Genomic DNA, 23149 nt, shown 5'->3' with positions numbered 1-23149 from the left:
GAATTATTTTGTTATTATAAGGTACCCACAGTATCTGTGAAGTAGTATAGCGTTATTTGACAGTAAACTTAGATTAGTTGTGATTATATATTGCAAACACTACAGCAACCACTTCAAAAAGTACAAAAAAAGTATTACTGTTATGCTAAGAAAGGGGAGAAAGTGGAATAATATAAAATGTACAGTTTAAAACCACAAAAGGGGCCGGGTGTGGTGGCTCACGCCTGTAATCTCAGCACTTTGGGAGGCCGAGGCGAGCGGATCACGCAATCAGGAGATCAAGATCATCCTGGCTAACAGGCGAAACCCCGTCTCTACTAAAAATATACAAAAAAATTAGCCGGGTGTGGTGGCAGGCGCCTGTAGTCCCAACTACTCGGGAGACTGAGACAGGAGAATGGCGTGAACCCAGGAGGCGGAGCTTGCAGTGAGCAGAGATTGTGCCACTGCACTCCAGCCTGGGCGACAGAGCAAGACTCCAACTCAAAAAAAAGAAAAAAGAAAGAACACCACAAAATGAAAAAAGAGAGTAAAAGACAAAAATAGGAACAAACAGCAAAGTCAACAAATATAAAACAGTAATAATTATTGTCGATATTAATCCAACTATATCTTTAATCATTTTGAAAATCAGTAGTCTAAATATACCAGTTGAAAGACAGACATTGTTAGAGTAGATCAAAGACAAGACCCAACTGGATGTATTATACAAGAAATTTACTTTAGATATTAAGACACTGTTAGAAAAAAGTAAACAAATGAAGAACAATATATATGTAATGCTAATGTTAATCAAAAGAAAGCAGAACTAGCTAAGTTAATTTCAAACAGAGCAGACTTCAAAGGAAGGAAAGTTATCAGAGACAAAGAAGGATATTATGTTAACGATAAAGGGGCCAGTTCTCCAAGAAGACAACAATCTTTAATGTGTATGTGGCTAACAATAGTGTCAAAATGCATGAGGCAAAAACTGATAGAACTGCAAGGAGAGGCCAGGCACGGGGGCTCACACCTGTAATCCCAGCACTTTGGGAGGCCGAGTTGGGTGGATCATCTGAGGTCAGGAGTTGGAGACCAGCCTGGCCAACATGGTGAAACCCCGTCTCTACTAAAAATACAAAAATTAGCTGGGTATGGTGGCAGGCGCCTGTAATCCCAGATACTTGGGAGGCTGAGGCAGGAGAATCGCTTGAACCCGGGAGGCAGAGGTTACAGTGAGCTGAGATAGTGCCATTGCACTCCAGCCTGGGTGACAAGAGTGAAACTCTGTCTCAAAGAAACAAAAAACAAAACAACTGCAAGGAGAAATAGTTGAATCTCCTATCATAGCTGAACACTTCAAACCCCCCTTTATCGTAAGTGGACAGATTCAGCAGACAGAAAATCAGTTGGGCATACGTGAATTCAGGAACACCATCATTCAACTGGTATAACTGACATCTACAGATTCCTTCATCAAACAACAGCAAAATATAGATTCTTCTCAAGCTCCAAGAAATATTTACCAAATAGACCACATTTGGGGTAAGAAAATACACCTTAACATTAAAAAAAATAGAAATCATATAATGTCTGCTCTCAGACCACAAGGGAATCAAAGTCGAAATAAATAACAGAAAGATGACTGGAAAGTGCCAAAATATGTGGTGATTAAACTCACTTCTAAACGACACGAGTCAAATAAAAAACCCCAGTAGAAATTTTAAAATATTTTGAACTAAATGACAGTGAAAACACATCTTATCAAAATTTGTGGGATGTGAAACTAGTGCTTAGAGAGAAATTTATAGCATTGAATACATATATTAGAAAAGAACAAAGATCTTAAATCAATATATTTTCACCTCACAAAACTAGAAAAAGAAGAGTAAATTGAATCTAGCGTAAGGAGAGGAAAAGAAGTAAGAAGAAATCAATAAAACTGAAAATAGGAAATCAAGAGAAAATCAATAAAATGAAAAGCTGGTTTTTTAAAAAGATCAATAAAATTGATAAACCTCTAGCCAGGCTAACCAAGAAAAAAAGAGAGAGGACACAAATTACACATAATCAGAAATGAGATGGGGCATCACTGCAGATCCCATGAACATTAACAGGATAATAAAGGAATAGTATAAATAACTATATGCCCACAAATTTGACAACCTAGATGGCATGGGCCAATTTCCTGAAAGACACCATCTGCCAAAACTCAAGGAAAAATAGACTGTGTGAATGGTCCTACATCTATCAAAGAAATTGAATCAACAATTAAATAATCTTCAGAAAAAGACAGCACCAGTTACAGATGGGTTTGCTGGTGAATTATACCAAATATTTAAAGAAGAAAGTATACCAATTCTCTATAATCTCTTGTAGAAGATAGAAGTACAGGGAATACTTTGTAACTCATTTTATAATGCCAACATTACCCTACCAAACTAAAGGCATCAGAAGAAAAAGAAACTACACACCCATATCTCTCATAAACTCAGATGCAAAAATCTTCTACAAAATATTAGCAAATTGAATTCCATGTGTATAAGCAGAATTATACACCATTCTGAGTGGAGTTTATCCCATGTATGCAATGCTAAAATCTGGTCCAAAATTCAAAAATTAATTCATGTAATTCATCACATCAAGGAGCTAAAAAAATCACATGATCAAATCAATAAATACAGAAAAGGCATCTGACAAAATCCAATACCACATCATGATAAAAACACTCAGTACGCTAGGAGTGAAAGTAACTTTGTCAATCTTTAAAGAGCATCTACAAAAATACTACAGCTAATGTCATACTTGATGAGAAACTCAAAGCTTTCCTACTATGATCAGAAACAATGCAAAAATGTCCCCTCTCACCACTTCTTTTTAACAGTGTACTAGAAGTCCTAACTAATACAATAAGACAAAAACGAATATAAAAGATATACAGATTTGGAAGGAAAAAATAAAGCTGTCTTTGGATGCATATTACATGATTTGTCTTTGTAGAAAATACGAAATAATACTTTTTTTTTGTAAAAAACCTTCTGGGACTAACAAGCAACTATATTAATAGAAAGGTTGCAGGAAAGAAGGTTGATATAAAAAGTCAATCATTTCCCTATATACCGTAAATAAACAAGGGGAATTTGAAATTGAAAACAAAATGCATCAAATTAGGTCCCTCAAAAATGAAATACTTACATATAAATGTAACAAAATATATATATATGTTCTATATGTAGAAAATGATAAAACTTTGACAAAATATATCAAAGAATAACTAAATAAATGGAGATATTCCATGTTTATGAATAGGAATACTCAATTTTGTCAAGGTATCAGTTCTTCCCAATGTGCTCTATAGATTCAATGCAATGCAAATAAAAATGCAAGCAAGTTATTTTGTGGATATCGACAAACTCATTCTAAAGTTATAAGAAGGCAAAAGACACACAACAGCCAACACAATACTAAGGGAGAAGTACAGACTGAGAGATTGACACTACCTAACCTCAAGACTTAACCATAAAGCTACAGTAGTCAAGACAGTGTGATACTGATGAATGAATAGACAAAAAGATAATGGAACAGAATAGAGAGCCTAAAAATAGATCCAAAAAATATAGTCTAGTAGCCTTTGACAATGGAGCAAAGGCAATACGATCTCTTCAACAAATCACTCTGTAATACAGATCTTACAGCCTTTATAAAAATTAACTCAAAGTAGATCATAGATCTAAATGTAAAATACAAAACCATAAAGCTTTTAGAAGATAACATAAGAGAAAACCTAGATGATCTTGGGTATGGTGATAACTTTTCAGATATGTTACCAAAGTCTTCATCCATGAAGGAAATACTTGAAAAGCTAGATTTCATTAAAATGAAAAACTTCTCCTCTGTGAAAGACAATGTCAAAAAAATGAGAAGATAAGCCACAGATTGGGAGAAAATATTTTCAAAAGACACATATAATAAGGGACTGTTATCCAAAATATACAGCAAACTCTTTAAAACTCAACAGAAGATGAGATAACAAACAACCAGTTTCAAAAATGAGCCAAAGACCTTCACAGACACCTCACCAGAGAAGACATACAAGTGGAAAATAACATGAAAAGATGCTCCATATCATATGTTACCAAGGAAATGCAAATTAATTGTAATATGGTATCCTGGAGTGCATTCTGGAACAGAAAAAGCACATTAGAACGTAGAGTATGGACTTTAGTTCATAATAATACCATATCATTATTGGCCCATTAGCTATAATAAGTGTACAAATTAACACAATAGGTTAATAGTAGGGGAAAGCTGGTATGGAGCTTATAAGAACTCTCTGTACTATCTTCTTAATTTCTCTGTAAGTCTCAAATTGTTCTAAAACAAAAATTTTATCTTTTTTAAAAAAGTAAAAATCATTTCAGACATGAAGACTAAACCTAACAGAATATAAGAACAAACACAGATAAGGAATGGACTGTGAAATCATTTTTAAAAAATAAGATACCACCTCATACCTATGGGAGTGTCCAAAATCCAGAACATTGACAACACCAAGGGTTAGTGAGGATGCGGAACATCAGGAATTCTGATCCATTGCTGGTGGGAATACAAAATGGTACAGCCACTTTGGAAGACAGTTTGGCAATGTCTTACAAAACTTTAAAATCCTCTTACTGTACAATTAAGCAACCATGCTCTTCAATATTTACCTAAAGGAGTTGAAAACCTATTCTATACAGAAACCTGAACACAGATGTTAATAGCAGTTTTATTCATAATGGCCAAAACTTGGAAGCAACCAAGATGTCTTTCAGTAGGTAAATGGATAAATAAAATCTGGTATAGCCAGATAATGGAATATTATTCAGCACTAAAAGGAAATGAGCTATCAAGCCATGAAAAGGCACGGAGAATTCTTCAATGCATATTACTAAGTGAAAGAAGTCAATCTGAAAGGCTAGGTACTGTACAATTCCCATATGACATTCTGGAAAGATAAAACTGTAGAGACAATAGAAAGATCAGTGGTTGCCAGGGGTTGGGAGTGGCATGAGATGAATAGGCAGAGCACAGAGGGTTTTTAGGGTAATGAAAATAAAAATACCTTGTTCCGTTTTATAATGATGGATAACATGTCATTATACATTTGTCCAAACCCGTAGAATGTATAAACAGTCCTAATGTAAGCTATGGACTTTGTGTGATAATGATGTGTCAATATAGGTTCATCAACTGTAATAAATATATCACTCTGGTGAGAGATGTTGATAATAGGGGAGGGTTATTCCTGTGCGGAGCAGGAGGTATATGGAAAATCTCCATACCTTCTTCTGAAAGTTGCTGGGAACATAAAACTGCTCTTAAAAAATAAAATGTCTCTTTCTAACAACAACAACAAAAAGCCACTGAGTTAACGTCTGACATCTCTATATATTCAGAGCTCTTCTTGCTCTCCCTTTTTCTAGTAACAGATCCTACCCCCATTCAACAGAGTGGGCATGTTACGCAAATTGGTCCAATCCAATTTTTTCCCTGGGAATAAGGTCAAACTCCTTCTGAACCATTTTACAATGAAATTGTAAGTCAGAGGCTTCCCCTAGCCAGGTCACCCAACATACAGAGTAGCTGGTCTGGGTGAAAAAGCTGGCACCCAAAAAAGAGTGAAGACAAAAGATCTGGCAAGCACTGAAGGCTTCTATGTTCCTGAATCCAGTTGTTACTAAGGCAGGTTTTATCCCAATCATTTGCAGAGTTTGGTTATTTCAGCCAATAAGTTCCACTTTTTTATTTTTATTTTTTAGATTGACTTGGTCACTTGCAGGGTCTTAATGAATCCACAACAGGCTCCTTAAGGGAGTGTCTTAGTTTATTTTCTGTTGCTATAACAGAATACCACAGACTGGGTAATTTTTAAACAATAGAAATTTGTTTGGCTCACATTTCTGGAAGCTGGGAAGTCTAAGATCTCAGGGCCACATCTGGTGAGAGCCTCTTGCTGTGTCATAACGTAGCAGAAGGCATCACATGGTGAGAGAGAGGGCGAGAGTGCACAAAACAGAGAAACGGAGGCTGAACCTCATCCTTTTATTAGAAGCCCACTCTCGCATTCACTAACCCACTCCCTCCATAATGGAATAATCTATTCAAGAAGGGAGAACCCTCATAACCTGATCACCTCTTAAAGGCCCCACTTCCCTGTACTGTTATATCGGCGATTAAACTTCAGCATGAGTTTTAGAGGGCATCATTCAAACCATGGCATGAAGTGATGTTATTATGAGTTTGGTTATATTGTTTTTACACACTACATTGTCCCTCTCACAGGGCCCTGCAAAGAATAGAAACTCAACAAATAGTTGTCAAAGTAATGACTTTTTAAATTTCCTTTTGAAATTCTGGAATAGTATGTAAGATGCTAATATTAATAAAATTATTACATGTAGGAAATCATGAGCAAGTTCAGAGTCCCAAGAGATACTCCTACTTAAGTTGCCTGTTTTCCAAAAAATGCACATATTTAAACACGTTACGAACATATTCCTTTTCATTAACAGTCCATTGCCTCCATATAACATATCCTTTATACCTCGTCATAGTGAAAAGTGCTTGATATAAATGTATTCAAATTTATCACATATTAATACACTGCCAATCATATAACAAATAATGTAGATGTGTGTGTTTATAGTACATGTGTGCATGTGTGTGTGTGTGTGTCAGTTTAACCAACTTCTTGGAAGGTATATTAATTGCACTTAGAAAACCTGAGATGTAAATCTAACAAAGTAAAAGTTGGCTCCACAGTCTCTTAAACAGGCCCCTTTCTATGAATTCTGTGTGTAACTTGTTCATAAATATGGAAAGTATCTGAAGATTTTCTTTTTACGTGTCTTGATTTCCTTGAAGACTCTGGCACACAGCATGAGATTAAAATAATCTGGCATTGCTGGCTCCTTTGCCCACAAATACCAAGGAATAAATATTAGAATGATGGATTCTCTTTCCCTTGTCAACCATGAATATGTTCCAGCCTGGGGCAAGTTCTAGGGAGAAATGTTAAAATAAACAAATAGAACCAAAGAGTAGCTTTATTCTTTTATTCAAAGTTTATTAAAATACAAGAACAAATTGTATAAGCACACATACCACTCAGCACCCATATGATAACACTCTTTCTACTGATAATCTCCAAAGCAGTTCATCTTCTGCAACTGAGAAGCACATATGAGTAGCATATGCACGCATGCATTCTCACCACATTTACCCAGGACTCTTAGCATCATGTCCCGAATATTCTCCTTGCTAGGGAGACAAAGATGGGGAGAGGCAAACTAATGTGACTACATCCAACCACTAACTGAGTCGATGACTCTTTCGTCAGTAGTTATCATCCGCACACTGGTCAACTCTGCACATCTCTGTCTCCCTCTTCGGGTGCCCGATTACTTGGGCTAGTGAGTCTGGTGACAACGTGATGCAAAACTAAACAAAACTGGCCAACATTCCCTACCCAATATCATTTCATTGCTTTGGTTATAAAGTACTGGATACTTATTTCTTTACATCCCCCAATCCTAACACACATAAAAACCACACTGACCAGTGACATGGGCCTGGTGAAGTCTTGAGAGAATTTTCGTTATTTCCCATCCCCTTCTGTGGGTTTCTTTCATTCATGTGTTTACCTGTTTGCTTTTTCAGGGGAGGGGGAGAAAGGGAGGGTTTGAGCCAAAATAGTGACTTCATTAAACATCTGCTGGGTCTTCGAAGTCTCAGTAAATATTGAATAAACTCCCTGGAGCTCTGCTGTTGCTGCCTAAGACGGGCAGTCAGCCCTGACTTGCATGAGCAGTCTTGTTTGGATACCTGCACATGTTTGCCTTCTATTGGTTCAGACTCACCTTGGAACAGAGCTAGGTCTGTTAAATCTGAGACCTTGCTTCTGGTACTATACACATAGGGCATTAGGAAGTGGCCTGATGTTTTGCTCATCCTAAAGTCACTCAATGACTTGCAGCAGCCTTCAGCCTTCCTTCAGTTGTGAGAAGTTTGTTTTCAAATCTTCCCAGATTTGTAGACCAAGCCCTTAGGGCCTTGTTCTTCCCAGTGAGCAACTTTCTAGCTCTCCCACCCTAGATCCTCTCTTTTCTTAGAGAGCCTCAGGACATGACCAAGATTGTGCCAATTGCAAAGCACACATTGGTACTCAAGCCCCATTCCGGAAGTATATATGAAGAGTGGGTTTGGATTCTATTTTTAGAGTGAAGGAGGAAGTTGGAATCTAACTATATATACTTTAACTCTGATTTTTGGCAATACCATTAAGGGGGGGAAAAAAAGGCTCCTAAAATTAAAAGCCTTACTGTCAGTCTCCACTGCTGAGACACATGACATTGGGGATGTTCTGAAAAGCTCTAAATGCTAGTAAAGGTTTTCATTAATCCTTCAGTGGGACAGAAGTCAGTGTCTACATTTTTCCTTTTTCAATGGTCATATGACTCTAATTAAACTTATTTTCCAAACCATCAGTCAGAGGTCGGGTAGAACAAATGTCCAGATTCACCCATCCTCTTATGATTGACATAAAAGGACATCCTGTAAATTAGTCAATCCCTCTTGCTTTGCACATAGCCCACAGGGCATGCTGAGAACACCTTATAATCCACCTTTGACTTTTCCCAAAGGCATACATATTGTCTCTAACCTGCCCTCTAGAATTTTATGCAGCAAGGCAGCACCAACATGTGACCTCACCATATTTCATAATTTTTATTTCAGAGCCCAAATAGTAAAATACACTCAGGCAAAATGAAAGACAATAGGCTATTCTTCCCACCTTGATGAGAGAATAGGCACTTCCTGGTTAATGGGAGAAAAAATGAACTAAACAGACCCCTGGGAAGTTGATATTACCAAAAATCAAGGAGACGTTCTATAAATGAGGTGAAGACACAGGACCAGAGACCCAATGTGAAAAAAGAAAGTCATGTAAGTTAAGTGGCTGTCACTTAGCTATACAAAGCAGGAACAGTTACTAATCTGCCTCTAAGGAGGTCAGTTACATTTTAATAGCTGTATGAAACACTTCTACATTACTAAGCAGGCATCTCCATTCATGCCCGTTCAAGAAAATCATTGTTGATCCCACTAGTATTTTCACTAAGCAATAAATAAAGTCAGTTTTCGATAGTTCCAAGACATAAGTCTTTCAAACAATAAGTGTTTGAGTAAACCCAGATGCTATGATAATATCTAAAATTTCTTGGAAACTATTTCAATAATAGACAAGCTAATGCAGCTCAAAAGGCCTAACTGATATCTCCATGTAAACACAGTCTATGGGAGAAACATGATTAGGGAATAAGAAAGAGAACTCAGACTTTTATATATGATATAAATATATCATAGATTTATACTATGATATATAAATAGATATACTTTTCCCTGTGAGACTAAGAACTACAATTCTTCAAAGGAACACACCTTATAAAACACATGATAGGTAGGTGAGTATTGGCAAACTAATAATTTCTCAGCATATCAGCTAAAGCATTGATTTTCCTCTACCTCAAAATAATGAGTTCTTGTTAATTTCATAAAAGAATACATCACAAGAAATCATAAAAATTCATGTTGTGATAAATAGGTTACATAATTACAGACTTAACCCTGATAACACCAAGGCATTCTACATAGTGTAGGATTCCTGAGCTTTGTCCATTCATTTTCTCCATTGGCCCTTCCACAGCCTTTCTTCCAGAAAATTCTTACATGTTCTATTGAACATCTTCCTCCCTGGTAGCCTACGTCTTTCCATGTTTCCTTCCTCTGCTTCATTTCTCTATTGGGCTATCCTCAGGGAGAATTGTCTGCACATACATAAATGACCTCCTTCTTTAAAAATATAGCACAACTGGGTGATTTTTCCATCATCCTTTTCCCCAGTTGACTAGCACTGCCTCAGCCAAATCTCATCCCCCCACCGGCTTATCTGACATACTGTTACATTATCGTACATATAGAACAAAGGGGAAGCTTAAGGACAACAGTGTGAATGTGCTGCAACCGGGTTCTTTATGTTCCTGCTTTAGCGTCCCATGTAAATCTCAACACCATTTTGAGGTTAAAAATCAATGGGGGCCGAGATAAGCCTTGAATGTAGAGGTTAACAACTGAGGAATCGGAAATGGTTATTCTCAGTATGTTTTCCAGCAACTCATTAGATAACATGACATTTTTGAAATTTGTTTTGTTTCTTTGTGGGTGGTTTTTATAGAATTTAAAACATTAGAAAGCTGATGTTGCCATGAAAAATCAGTCACAATGGAGCTTTAATATTTACACAATATACCAGCTAGTGATGTGACTGATATGTTGCTCCCATTTAAAAAATAAAATAAAATACTTTTGGTTCTTGCACTTAGTTCTCATGCTTTTCTCATTTCAGACAACTAATTTAAGAATGTATTTTCTACTTTAGTTTTTATCTATCCATTTTATTTTTTTATTCAGTTATTAATGGAATGGACAAAAGATTCTTTGACTGTACCATCAAATACAATCATACACTATGATTTCATAATAGTCTCACATTTACAAAAGAAATTATGATACGAAATTGGTTGGTCTATTCTTTTGGGGGCTATAATCTTAAATATTACTTATGGGTAAAACTATAGTGTCTGTTTTAAAAAGAAAAAAATATATATATTAAAATAGCATTATAATCATATGCTATAGGGACTTTAGATACTGAGGGACTAAACCTCAGCTAATGGGACCAAAGGAAGATCCAAGTCCAAATTCAAATGTCAATGGAAATTCCATGATACCGGGGGATGCCTTACAACAAAGCCTCCAAAATGGTTGATCGGAATTCTCTCTAACTTCCTCTTCTTCTATTTTGCAATGGAAGTAAGCTTGTTTGTTTGCACCTATTCTTCATTATAGCTCACCTACTGTGGGAGGAAATCAAGGCTGTGCTGAATGGCCATGGTACCTACCTCCCATAGCAGCTGAGAATATATATATATATTTGTATGTATGTATGTATGTACGTATACTTTTTTTAGCGCAGCATTCAGAGAGAACACTGTTATAGAGACTGAGATTAGGAATGACTTGGGCCACATAGTAATTGTAGGAATGGAGAGGAAAACACCAGCACCACCAGACCCACTGGTTTTCCTTTAATAGGTATCATGGGGGTATAATTAACCCACTGAAAATATACATACCACATACATGGTTCAAAAGTAATTATTTCCAAAAGAAACCCCTCACAATTACAAATATTTAAGTATTTCTTTTCTTTCCATCTCCCCTTTCTCCTCTCTAGGAGCATATGACAAATATATTGTTTTTATATGTGTATTCTCTATGCCACTTTTAGTTGAGCTCCTTCTTCTTTTTCTGGCCTTGTGTATGTTTCTATGTTTCTGTGGTTAACAGATGAGTCCCATTCTCTACAGCTTAAGGTTAGAAACAGAGAATTTTCCAAATCTTTCTGCCTCCTCCTCCCTAGCTTGTCAATTTCATTTCTTTTTTTAGCACTCTCTCCACCTGCCTAGAAATTAACCCTCAGATTACAGATGATCATTCTAACCTCCTAGATTGAGGGATCATTCTTGGTATCTAAAATATACCAATAAATTCTGGGATATGAAGACTGAGAGCACTACATGGCTAGAAACTGGAACATCAGAAATGACTTTAACATAAGGTCTAACCTTAACACCAATGGCTAATCACAACACCAATGTCTAACCACATGGCCTGGTTTCAAGGACTTGTAATATTTGGGAATTTTCCAACTGGGCTCCATCCATGCCAAATAGCGCCAAGGCAATACCCTTTATCTTAACGTAGACAGTAGCTTCCCTAATGTAGTAATTATTCAGGTAAGTCTTTTCTTCTGGTCTCAAAGCATGCATCAGCTGTATCAGTTCCTTCTCAATGCAGAATGAACACATGCTGAATCAGGGTTTCTTCCTCTCCGTCTTGGGATCTTTTCACATAGGGCTTTTTACCAAGAGAGGTGATACGGCTACTTCTTAGCCCAGTGCCATTTGAGTAGTGAAAGAAGGATGGAGCTGTTAGAGATTCATGTTCTTCCGATAAACTCCTGTCTTTCAGTAAGCCAACAGGGCTCTGTTGAAATAGGGATTCAGTTCTTAATGTCCTTGCCTTTATATAACTTTTAAAACAATAAGCTCTCTTATAATCATACCTTTAACCAGCTAATCTAGTTTTCTTTCATCTCTTGCTGAAATTCTTCTCCAGCCAATGCCGGACTTCTTGAAGGTTGTAGGAGAAGGGGCCTTTTCCTCCCAGATAAGCGATTTTCTGTCTCTGCACAATGCACACACGTTCAAAGGCGACCCCGTAAGCTATGTTGGCGTTGTTGTCCATGCAGTCAGCCACAACTCGGCACTGGGGCGGCAAGGAGAAACGCTCCAGAAGCTGCTGGGCTGCTGCACATCGATCTTCCTGGTTCTGGTGCTTCTTCACCTCAAAAGACAAAGAGGAGTCCCCAGGTATCGCCCAGCCGTCTGATGGATGAGCCTCATCAATGTAGACCAGCAGGAAGTCGGCCACTGAGGAGAACTCTTCCACCAGTTTGCGGAAGGCTGGCAGCTGGCTAGTGAAAGGAGGTCAAGTGGCTGAACCAAAGTTGACCACTAGTGGGCGCTCAGGGCTAGCAAAGTCAAGGAGGTGGCATGCGGCTCCCTCAGCTATCTTCTCCTGGGTACCGTGGCCACTGTTGTCACCTCCTTCTGCACTGGAGACATGCACCACACTGGAATTGGGGGCATCCTCACCCAATTTCACCTGAGGGTAAAACAAAAAAAAAAAAAGAAGGTGAGAACATCACATTAAACACATTGCCATTTCAATTCACATTAAATAGTTACAATTGGCTCTAACAGAGTGTGGTATTTCCTTCAGAGCATGTGGTAAACATGTATCGATTTGCGTAAAGAGGCTTCATGGCAGGTAATGTAAAGAATGGCCCAAAAGAGAATAAAAGTCTTTTTTATTCTGTATAGTCACTGAAGGTAATTATTTTCATCACTGAAGGCACTGGAGTTAACTCTTTTTATAATTAAGCCAAGGCTGATATCCTTACTATCTTTATTTTGCTATCAATTCTTAACATGCATTCTATAACAAATGATTAATTGACTTCATTTTAAAAGTTAGAAGCAAATGGTCTACTTTAAGACAAATTATCAGGGTCCTGGGACATGGTGCCTCCTTCTGAATTCTGAAACACCAGGCAGGACCTCTATTTTCTTGCATGATACTAAGTCATTTAATCTCAACCAATGGCCAATGATACCAGTGGGCTCTATTCTTGGCCAGACCTAGAAAACCTGAGGTCTACCATTTATAAGAAGGGTTACTTCCACTTAACCTCTTTAGTGATTCAGTCTTCCCACCCGTAAAATGGAAATAATAATGCCTATCTTCCACATATGGCAACTGGAGGGCAACAAGAGAAAAAGAGCTCTTTGTGCACTGTCATTATATGGGTGTGTGTTGCCCTTATCAGATGCTACCCCACCATGTGAAATAAAACATCATCATTCTTGGGCAATTTTGTGTTTAAAATATATATATATATATCCCGAGCAAAGCTTTGAACTCTCCTCAACATGGCATCCCCCCTGGAGGCTTCTACTGCCACTGCTTACAAGGTAGTTCTTACCACTTCAAACTTATAATTTCCATTAAAAAAAAAAAAGACAAAAAGAAACAAAAATGGTTACTCCACAGTTCTATATTAATTTCTCATTTTCCATGTGTGCTTGTTTCCCTGTCTTTATCTAGGCAGTCACACTAAACAGTACTTTTCTACCCTACAATTTGTTAACAAGCTCCTCTGAATTATAAAATATTGGGGCAGAAGAGGTAGAGATAAAAATTGTTTCATGTGCTCCCTTTGCACATGGTTTAAATAGTTGAAAACAGAGTGAAGGAAAGTTTGCAGCCTTTGAATCTGTAAAGTGATAATAAAAAGCAGGCAACAGTAAAAGAGCCAATTACTTCAGTTTGAATTAATACAGTTGGATCTTCCTTGGAATGGTTTAATCAAAGCCAATAACATTAGGGACAACTTACGACAGTACAATTGATTTTTATATACTATCCTTAATATTACAATATACTTCCAACTGGATCGACTTATTTCCCTCATATACATCTAGCCACACATAATGCTACTGTTAATTGAAGTCACTTAGAAGTGAATTGTTAAAGATGTAACAGTCCAAACTGATATAATACACTCAAGGGCTTTTAGTCAGAAGCTTCTATCTAATATGAATGCATAACTCTTTTTAACTGTAGAGAAAGAATTAAAGTTCTTTCTCTCCCGTCTAAAAAATCCTAGCAGGGCAGGTTTGAAATAAGCATCATTAGTGTTCTAAGAGAAATCTTACGGTAATAATCTTCCTTCTTAGAAAGGAAGCTGCTGGTGTGATTTAAGTAAGTACATTTTGCTTTTTAGTCACCGCCACAGAGAAAATTATTTTACTTATATGAACTTTCTTGGTTAATTTGCAAGTGACACTAGATGGAGAAATCTAATAAGCACATTTTGCTGGATTCTTTCATATGAACTACACCAGTCTTTAAGGCGTGAAAATATACATCAAATTTAAAGATATGCATGTTGAAGGTATTAGAAACCTTTTCATCCTTGGGTTCTTTTTGTACTTCCTTTTTTATAGATCTAGGTAGTGGGTAGCAGCCTCTTCTCTTTAGATCTTTCCCATTTGAAATAATAGTAATGATTCTAGAAGGGATGTTTTAACAATATCACGTGTACTGTGTACCTCAACATACTGTGATAAGAAGACCTAAATGCATTCAGATCAGTCTGTTATAGTGACTTCCTGTTAAGTAAGCAACCTGTACACTTGTAGGTTCTTGATAGGTAAAAACATGCATCTGCATTTTGGAATCATTTTTGAAACCTATGAACAATTTTGTGGCCTTGATAAATGGGCCTCTAACCCCCTGACTCATCCAAGCAGACCTGTTGATCCTTTCATTATGTCTGATTATCCAACTGAATAATCTAATCTGATGCTTTTGTCACAGGAGGCTCTCTTGTTACCTGCAGTAAATTTTCTTGGGAAGTTAATGCACCCTCTCCTTCTTAGAGACAATGTATATAGTTCAGCTGCAGAATGCTTTCCAAAACACAGACTAATTTGCCTTGGGAAATTTAGAGTAAGTACAACACTGTCACTCTAAAATAAAAAATTAGGAAAGTTACCAAATTCATAATGCTCTTATGTGGGGGATTTAGCATTTTGTTAGGATTAGGGTTAGACTGGGAAGTATTTATTTTATTGAATGAATGCTAGTTGTTATAATCCTAGGTCAGTGAAGAATTTTACACATAATCATCACCCTGATCTGCAATGAACATAATCATATTTGGGTGATGTATAAGCTCACTGAGGCAGATAAATTTAGAAATATGAATCCTGGAGCTGTCTCGTAGAGTACTACCATAATCACCACTCAGTGTCATTGATCCGTCCTTGATTGTCGCATCTGGTCAGTGCACAAAATAAATGTGGCCTATTCTTTTTATTTTTTTGAGCAGCCAGGGTCCCTTACTGAATATTACAATGTCATAAATGGATATTCTTATTCATGACGGTGCCTAGACAAGAGAAAATGCATAGATAAAATTAATATTATTAATAAAACTAAGAAGGAAAAACACACACCCACCATCCATAAATCCAAATGTGAATAGACCAGTAGTCTGCTTTTATAAGCTTCATATACTAGTCATAAAATGTGTCCATTTTTGCTAAAAGCTGATGGAGGACAATTTAGCTAAAATAAAGAAAAAAACACTTTTTTTTAGATATGTAAGTTTCCTTTAAACTAAAAGAAAATATTCTAAAAGGATATTACGGTTCCTTCTCATCTCCCCATTTGGTCACCATAAAAATTAAATTCCTAACAGACCAGAGTTTCAAATGGAGAACTTCTTGGTTTGCTGGGTTATGCGCCCTGCTGAGACAGGCTGGGAGAATCACCATTGTCTTCGATGATGGACGATTCTTTGCTCTCCCCAGGAGCAAAGCATTCCTTGACACAGAGCCAAAATGATGAAGAAAATAAAGTCGGTCCCATAATAAAATTTAGGCTGCAGGAAAGAAGCTCAACAAAAACAAGTTATCCCTTGGTACTCCCAAACTTTGTTTTAATTTCCCACAGTGGCACAGAAAGTCTGGCCACAAGTTACCTATCATCTTAATTTCTCCTTCTTAGAGGGTTTGTGTTTGGTTTTTGTCCTTAATGAGACATATTTGCCAAAGAGGCATTCAAAAGGCATTTTTTACTCTTGCGGAAGAGTAATTAGGTCGGTACCTCTTTCCCTGCCAGCATTAGCTGCTCTAAAGAGAACCCTGCCCAGTATTTAATGCCCAAACACAAGAAGCATCATTTCCACTAATTGGTCTTGAAGTTCCGATGTTCCCAAAGGGTCCCTTTATTTTGCAAGGATCAGAAAGGACATACGTAAAATGTGATATTGTCATCGCTGACTTTTATCTCTCTCATCTGCACTATTACAGTGGTCCTTTCTTACGATTTTGCCAGCAACATCAACACAACACCAACAAAGGAGGTAAATAAAGGATTTGCCTTTTTACAACAGAAGACATCTCTGGGCCAAGTTCGAATGTTGCCATGGACATCTTTATAAGTATGAACATGAACACAAACATATAGCATATATAAAAATTCGATTCCCTTGATGATGTTCAGTGTTCAGTGCATGGGGAAAAAGGAAATGCTGCTTTAGCATGTGGACTGTGAAATGCAGGGCAAGGGAGAGAAAAGAACCATTCATCAAGTAGAAGCAGAAAATACAGCATATACTACTAACCTTGTTTTTTGTTTTGGAGTTTTATTTCTTTTTCTTTTCCACAGCCTGAGAAAGGCTTGTGGACAATATATCATATAATCTCATAATAGAAAGTAAAGCAAATTATAAAAATGAAGGGTGGGTGTGTGGCAGCAGAATTTTCACACATACTTCTTGCTATCCAAAGCCCTGAAAATGGCTTTATTAACTATCAGGAAGTTTCAAATTCTTTGACATAATGACCAGGCTACATCAATGTCCTTAGAAACATGGCCAAACTATCATTAAGCAGAGATTTAACCATTTATATTCAGATTGGCCAAATAAATCAGAGTTGAAGAATAGGCTACGTACTCCTTCCTCTGAGCTCAATTCCCTTTTAGCTATTCTCTTTTTAATTTGTACCTTGAAAATGTAGCTCTAAGCTCTATCATTCCCCAATGTTTTATCCAAGTGATGGACAAGCTCTGGCTGTGGCCTGCTTTGTGTTCTTTGGGGACTGTTTCTCTCTTAAAAGGGCCATTTTCCATTGTGGAAACTAGTGTCAAAGGCTTGAGGTGAATGAAGAGGAGGAGGAGAATGTTAAAGAGACCCTTTCAAAACCAAAATTATATGTTCAAATGAATATGTTTTTTGTACCTCTGCAATATTAACCGTGCAGAAGCTAAACTGCCTGTCAGCATCTATACTGTGTGTTTACTTTTACACTTCATTTAGGTAAGAGCCAGGCTCCCAGACAGAGCAGTTTGCTTATTGGTTGCATGTTTTTAGTCTCTGTGCACCAACACAAGGATATACTGTTCAGATGCAATGACACTGACTGAAGAAACTTAAATAACAAACACCTTTTATTCACCTCAGGGTCTCTCACCAGTGTCTATAGACTTTCCTTTCAATCAAAATTGTACACAGAATCCATCTCTTACTAAACTCACATTATCTTTAAAGGCTTCTCCATAAAGTTAATTCAAATCCTTTTCAACCTTTTAAGAAAGCGTTTATTTAAAAAAAGAAAAGAAAAGAAAAGAAAATTTTATTTTGTTCTTTCTTTATTTCTGTGTTGCCCCTTGTGGAGGCAAAGCACAGGGATAATACTTTTACTCCACTTTCTCTACATATCTTTTCAGGCATCTGACATGCAGCAACAAGGAGAATTAACGGCAAATCACATGTCTAGTTGTATCACATGGGCACACACCCCTCTCATCCTGGAAAACTTCACTTCTAGGGATGGGCAGCCTTGAAATAATGCAAGTCAGGATGATGAAATAGTGTGACGCCATCTCAAACAGAACCTCCTACAATGTCTCTAGAAATGACTACACCCAAAGACAGTGGCACAGATGACAACAGCATTCACAGAAGTGATTCAACCTGGTTGAGAGGTTCTGAGTGACCCTCAAATGCCACCAGAGAAACCGCTACCCTTGCCATACTTGAAGACAGAAAAAGACCATCATTCAGTTCCAGCTGTGTTCATAATGTTTCCATTTACCACACACCCACTCCAGTCTTGTCTTTGGACATGTGGGTCCTGAGGTTGCTTCTACACATGGTAGTTATTACATAAATCATCAAAAGCAAACGTAATAACATCAGTCGTGAACTTGGTCACTAATCAAATCAGTAGGCAGAGACAAAGAAAAACAGAAGAGGAATATACAAACCATATGCAAAAAAAGAAAACAAATCACTCATCCTTCCCAATTTCCTGGAATAGGAATAACAACATATTGCAACACAATGGAACACTATACATTAGTGAAAAAAGCAATAAACTTTATTAAAGAGGTATTTGTTTGCTTTTACATTTTATGTTCAATAAGCTGCTTAATGGGAGAAACAACCTCACTTAATATTTGTGGGTAACATTACAGCCCCCATTGTTTATGTAAGAGATGACGTTTTTCATGTTTTTCTTAATGAAACATGACATTTATATAAGAAATCTATGTATATAAGTAAAATTCCTCCAATAAGTGTTTTGTTTTTATTTTTGTTTTTACTTTATAGACAAAAGGCAATTGTCCTCCCAAAAAGTAAGAGTTTAATATACTGAGATCAACCACTGATATTTCCATGGTGTCTGCTAACACATATAAAATAGGATGTTGAACAGGGAACTTCCTAGTTAATGTCTGATATACTTGTGCACTCCTCCACCTGCCTCCAGATTGCCTTCCCCTAAAACAAACCATGAAGACTTCCCATTCAATGTATACTTTTGTGAAAATGAAATGACGAATTCAATATCTACTTCTCTAGATCTCCCATGCTCTCTGACATGCACAATATAAATGAGTTTTTACTGTTAGAACTTTGAGCACCAATTCATAGTCTCATAAAAGAATTTCCATCTACTAAAAAGAGCTCTTGCTATTCACATTTTTAACAACAATAAACACAAACTCTCTTTAGGTTACTATCAGTAATACAGACATGTATTGTGGTAAAATTTTCCTAGTTCACAACAGATATTTTCTTCTTGAACATCTGATGTTCAGAAGAACAATCCTGTCCTGAATTCTTTGTAATTTTACAAGTTACTTCTTCTCTTTTCCTGCTGCATGGTTTTATTTTTCTAGTGTTTATTTATGGAGGACGCGTTCCCTTGTGCCTCTACTATTTCAAGTTCCCCGTCTCTGGTTCTAAGGTGCTGCCTGCCTAAAGCACACCACTTCACTGAACACCTGGCTTCTATATTCCTCTAAAATACAGATGTACAGTTCCTTTTTCTGGCATCTTGGGCAAGGTCCCACTACACTTTTAGGGAAACCAAGATTGTCTATTTTGATAACTACTTTTGCCAAAATAGTTCATTCTTCTCAAGCCAGGTTGAGGGGGTGGAGGGGAACTTTAGAAGTCATACGGGCATAGCAGGTAGCGGAAAACTGACAAAAGACCATGGCCAAAATCTTCCTCTGTGCCCCTGAAGATCTTAGTTGAAAATGCTCTACCCACCTCTCTAACCAGCAAAAAGCCTGGAACACAGTCTTTTGCATTTAGAAACTAAGATCACCACCTCTGATTTTGAGAGAGCAGCCCCCGGACACTACCTGACCAGGTAAGGGAGACCACTGCTCTACTGCTCCTAACAGCTCTGAGATTTAATGAAGCATAGACCCATCATCTCTTTCTAGGGCAACATCTTTTATTTTTGAGAAACAAAGTAAAGGAGGCTCCCCTTGCAAATTCTGGATTTCTGACAGCTAGTTTTCAGATTTTTCTTTTGCAAGTTGGTATCTAGTAACTCAGGACTCACTGCCTGAAAATCGCTTCCGAAGGGTTCAAATTTGAATCCGTGTAGAGGAGGTGGTACACAGCTGCTTGCTTTCATTAACTCTTACCTCGACCAGAAACCAAGCAGCTATGATGCCCAATCACACTTTCTGTGACCATTTTCTTATTTTGTCAACTGTCTGAGAGTTTTGAGTAGCATTTCTCATTTCTTGCTTTTCAGTACCCACCCCTTGAGCATACTTCCTCAGTGTACCTCACATAGCCTCGCATCAAGCAAAAAATGAAAATTCCAGTTTATGGCAAGAGCAGAATAAATGCAGCAGTCTCCTCTTCCCGATCATTTTCTGACTTTTCCCAAGAGATTGTACCAGCACAAATGCCTTCTACTCCCAAATCACAGCAAGATATTAATAACCCTTAGTAGAAAGACTCCTCATTAGGTCACACAGAGTTATTATGGCTTAATAGCTGTCACCCTCCCAAACTAACCTGTGCAACAGGTGTGGAAAGTAAACTCAGAGGCTCACTTGGCAGCCCCACAAATAGGGCTTCACAGCTCTCACCCCAGTGCTCCCAATGGCCTCTGCTCCCAGCATGTGAGCCCCTGCCCCTGTAGACCTAAGGAGAAGCCCTTCTCAGCTCAGCTCACCTGTTTGTAGGCATCGAGGAGGAAGCTCTTCCAGACGCAGCGCAGTCCCTCTGAGGTCAGCATGCGCCGCCACTCTCCGCGAGTGGACTTGGAGCGGCTCAACAGCAGCACCACGTGCTTGAGCAGAATGACCGAGTCATAGAGCGCCAGGAAGAGGCAGTTGGAGAAAAAAACTGGCAGAATTTGCAGTGTGATCAGCAAGTCTACGCTGAGGATGCCCATCTTCTCTGCCTCCTGAGTCAGTTCCCTTGTGCGCTCTGGTTCCCCTTCACCCTCTTATTTAAAAGGGGGGTGGTGATAAAGGGGGTGGGGGAGGTAAGGGGGAAGGTTGGGGGTTGGGGGAGAAGGGGGAAAAAAACTAAATTAAAAGGAAGCCCAAGTTGTCTCCTCTTTCAAAGAAGCAGAAATGGCAAGACTAAGTCCAGTCTCTCCAGCCCAGCAGTTGGAGTGTGCCCATCAATTCATTCAATTCGGAGCTGCTGCTTTTTTTTTTTTTTTTTTTTTTTCAGGATTTAAGATGTTAAAAAAAAAAACAAAAAAAAACTGGCGTACTCGTCCCTAATCCAGTTACCCCTGTCAGAGTCCGTTAAAGACAGGCAGTTCTACTTTCATTTCCAAGCACCTATGAGACTGTGGCAGAGATTTTAAAATTTTCTTTAGCCTTTCATTGTCTCTATGCTCTTTAAACGTAGACTGTTTCTTTCTTGAATTGCCAGAGGTTTTTTTTTTTTTTTTTTAATGTGCTTTAAGGGTAGTTTTTTGTTTTTTTTTTCTTTACTCCGTTTTACACACACTTTCTGTGCTTCTCTTTCTCCCAGTCTCACTCTCTTCCCCAGGAGCGGCTGACTCCTCTTTTTTCTCACTCTCTGTCTTTCCCTTCTTGCTAGCTGTCTGTGGTGCAAAATGCCTCTCTCTGCAGCCCAGTGAGTCGCCCTGACGCCTTTTATACATTCCCTGGCTAATTGCTGCAATAGAGAAATGAAAGCCTAATCTTGGTAAAGATCTTGACGTCATTGAGAAAGAGGGCTTTACTTTGGCCAGGACTGCAGTGAATAGAAAAGCAAAACTCGACAACTTTTTTTTTTTTTTAGAAGGGGTGGGGGAGAGACAGTGGAATTTTGCTTTGTGATTTAAAGAGAGAGAAGAAAACTAATACCCTTGACAGCTTTCAGGAAATGCTCCCAAACTTTGGGAAAAGTAATTTAATATAATGTGCAGATTGATTTGGCCGACACTCTCTCTTCCGATTATCGTTATCATTATGAGGGATTTTGGAAAGAAAGGATCCTGGAAGGCAGGTAGAAAAGAGGAAGAGTTATCACAGGTGGTCTTTGCTCTGTTTCTTGGAAAATATGAATGTTTATGTACAATCTTTACACCTTTATACCATGACTCCAATTCTTCGTAAGATCTGTGACCTAGGTCCTTTAAATTTTTTGAGTCATTATCTTATTTAAGAAAATGCAAAGTGAGTTGTAGGTGGAAAACTTGTAAACTATTTGAGTACCATTACAGCATTTCTTTAAACCTGCTTGCAGAAACTTGAATACAGGTTTCTTTTTAGTTTTACCCAAGCTTCTAATGAAAAAAAAAAAAAATCCAAATTCCTCCAGACAGGGAAGGAACTAGGTGACATTCTTTTAGCTTCATTTTGCAGATAAAATTAAAACTTTCCATGGACTAGCATTAAGAAGCCAAAAGGCTGAGAAATTAATTCTTTATGAAAGCTCTTTAAATTTGGTGTTTCACCTGCTTCTGTTAGCATAACCCCTAAGAGACCTGATACTTTAAGGAATCTTCCTTTTTGTTTGAAAAGAAATTTAATTAAATGTATAGGAAGTTAAGAGCAGACTGAATTGGCTCAAGGTGCCACACTGACCATTGTTCAATGGCTTGCCTCTCCCATGAGTCTTTAGGATAGATATTTAGGCAGACAATGCTTTGGCAGAATGGCATGACCCCCATTTCATTCTACTTTTTCATCCTATGTTACCCAATAGATCACCTCTAGGAATTATGTTTTCTTGGAAGAAGGTAAGGCAAGTACAGACTTCGGGATGGGGTGTAAAATTGTAATTGAAAATTAATTAGCTGAGTTTTCTATGTAGCCAGAGCTCTCATTAGGCATAAGCTAAGCAGTAGGTGCAAGCTTGTGGTTAGTGTATTGTGTATTTTTTCCATGTGGCTAAAACCTTCATGATCACAGAAATAATTCAGAAGTCTAGACAAGAGTCATTAATTTGTGGTCCTGTGAACTGAATTCTGCATATTGATGCATTTTATTTGGTTGGCAGGTTGCTTTTTGCCTTTAAAACATAATAATCAAAAGAGAATGCCTTTAGGTTCTGTGAGATCAAGGATTCTTGCCCACTTTGTTCACT

General features: G+C 37.7%; 1 protein-coding gene across 1 annotated transcript; it reads right to left on the bottom strand.

Annotated features, from left to right (window-relative positions):
• Positions 1-7062: 7062 nt before the first annotated feature.
• Positions 7063-21827, bottom strand: DIO2 (iodothyronine deiodinase 2). Its single transcript, XM_033187250.1, has 2 exons — positions 20769-21827; positions 7063-12810 (listed from the first exon to the last, which is right to left on the bottom strand). Exons 1-2 carry the CDS (start codon positions 20988-20990, stop codon positions 12634-12636), a joined length of 399 nt encoding a protein of 132 aa, XP_033043141.1. The 5' UTR covers positions 20991-21827; the 3' UTR covers positions 7063-12633.
• Positions 21828-23149: the final 1322 nt, after the last annotated feature.

Source organism: Trachypithecus francoisi, unplaced genomic scaffold (genome assembly GCF_009764315.1).
Source record: "Trachypithecus francoisi isolate TF-2019V2 unplaced genomic scaffold, Tfra_2.0 Lachesis_group3, whole genome shotgun sequence".
In the NCBI taxonomy this organism is placed as follows: Eukaryota; Metazoa; Chordata; class Mammalia; order Primates; family Cercopithecidae; genus Trachypithecus; species Trachypithecus francoisi.
The sequence above is the reverse complement of the archived record's forward strand: the minus strand, read 5'-3'. Positions and strand labels throughout refer to the sequence as shown.

Excerpts from the sequence above, each read along its gene's own strand:
- DIO2 (XM_033187250.1), bottom strand. The coding sequence starts at position 20,990 with ATGGGCATCCTCAGCGTAGACTTGCTGATCACACTGCAAATTCTGCCA. Across the intron at positions 12,811-20,768 it reads TCCTCGATGCCTACAAACAG|GTGAAATTGGGTGAGGATGC; the intron begins GTGAGCTGAGCT and ends TTTTACCCTCAG.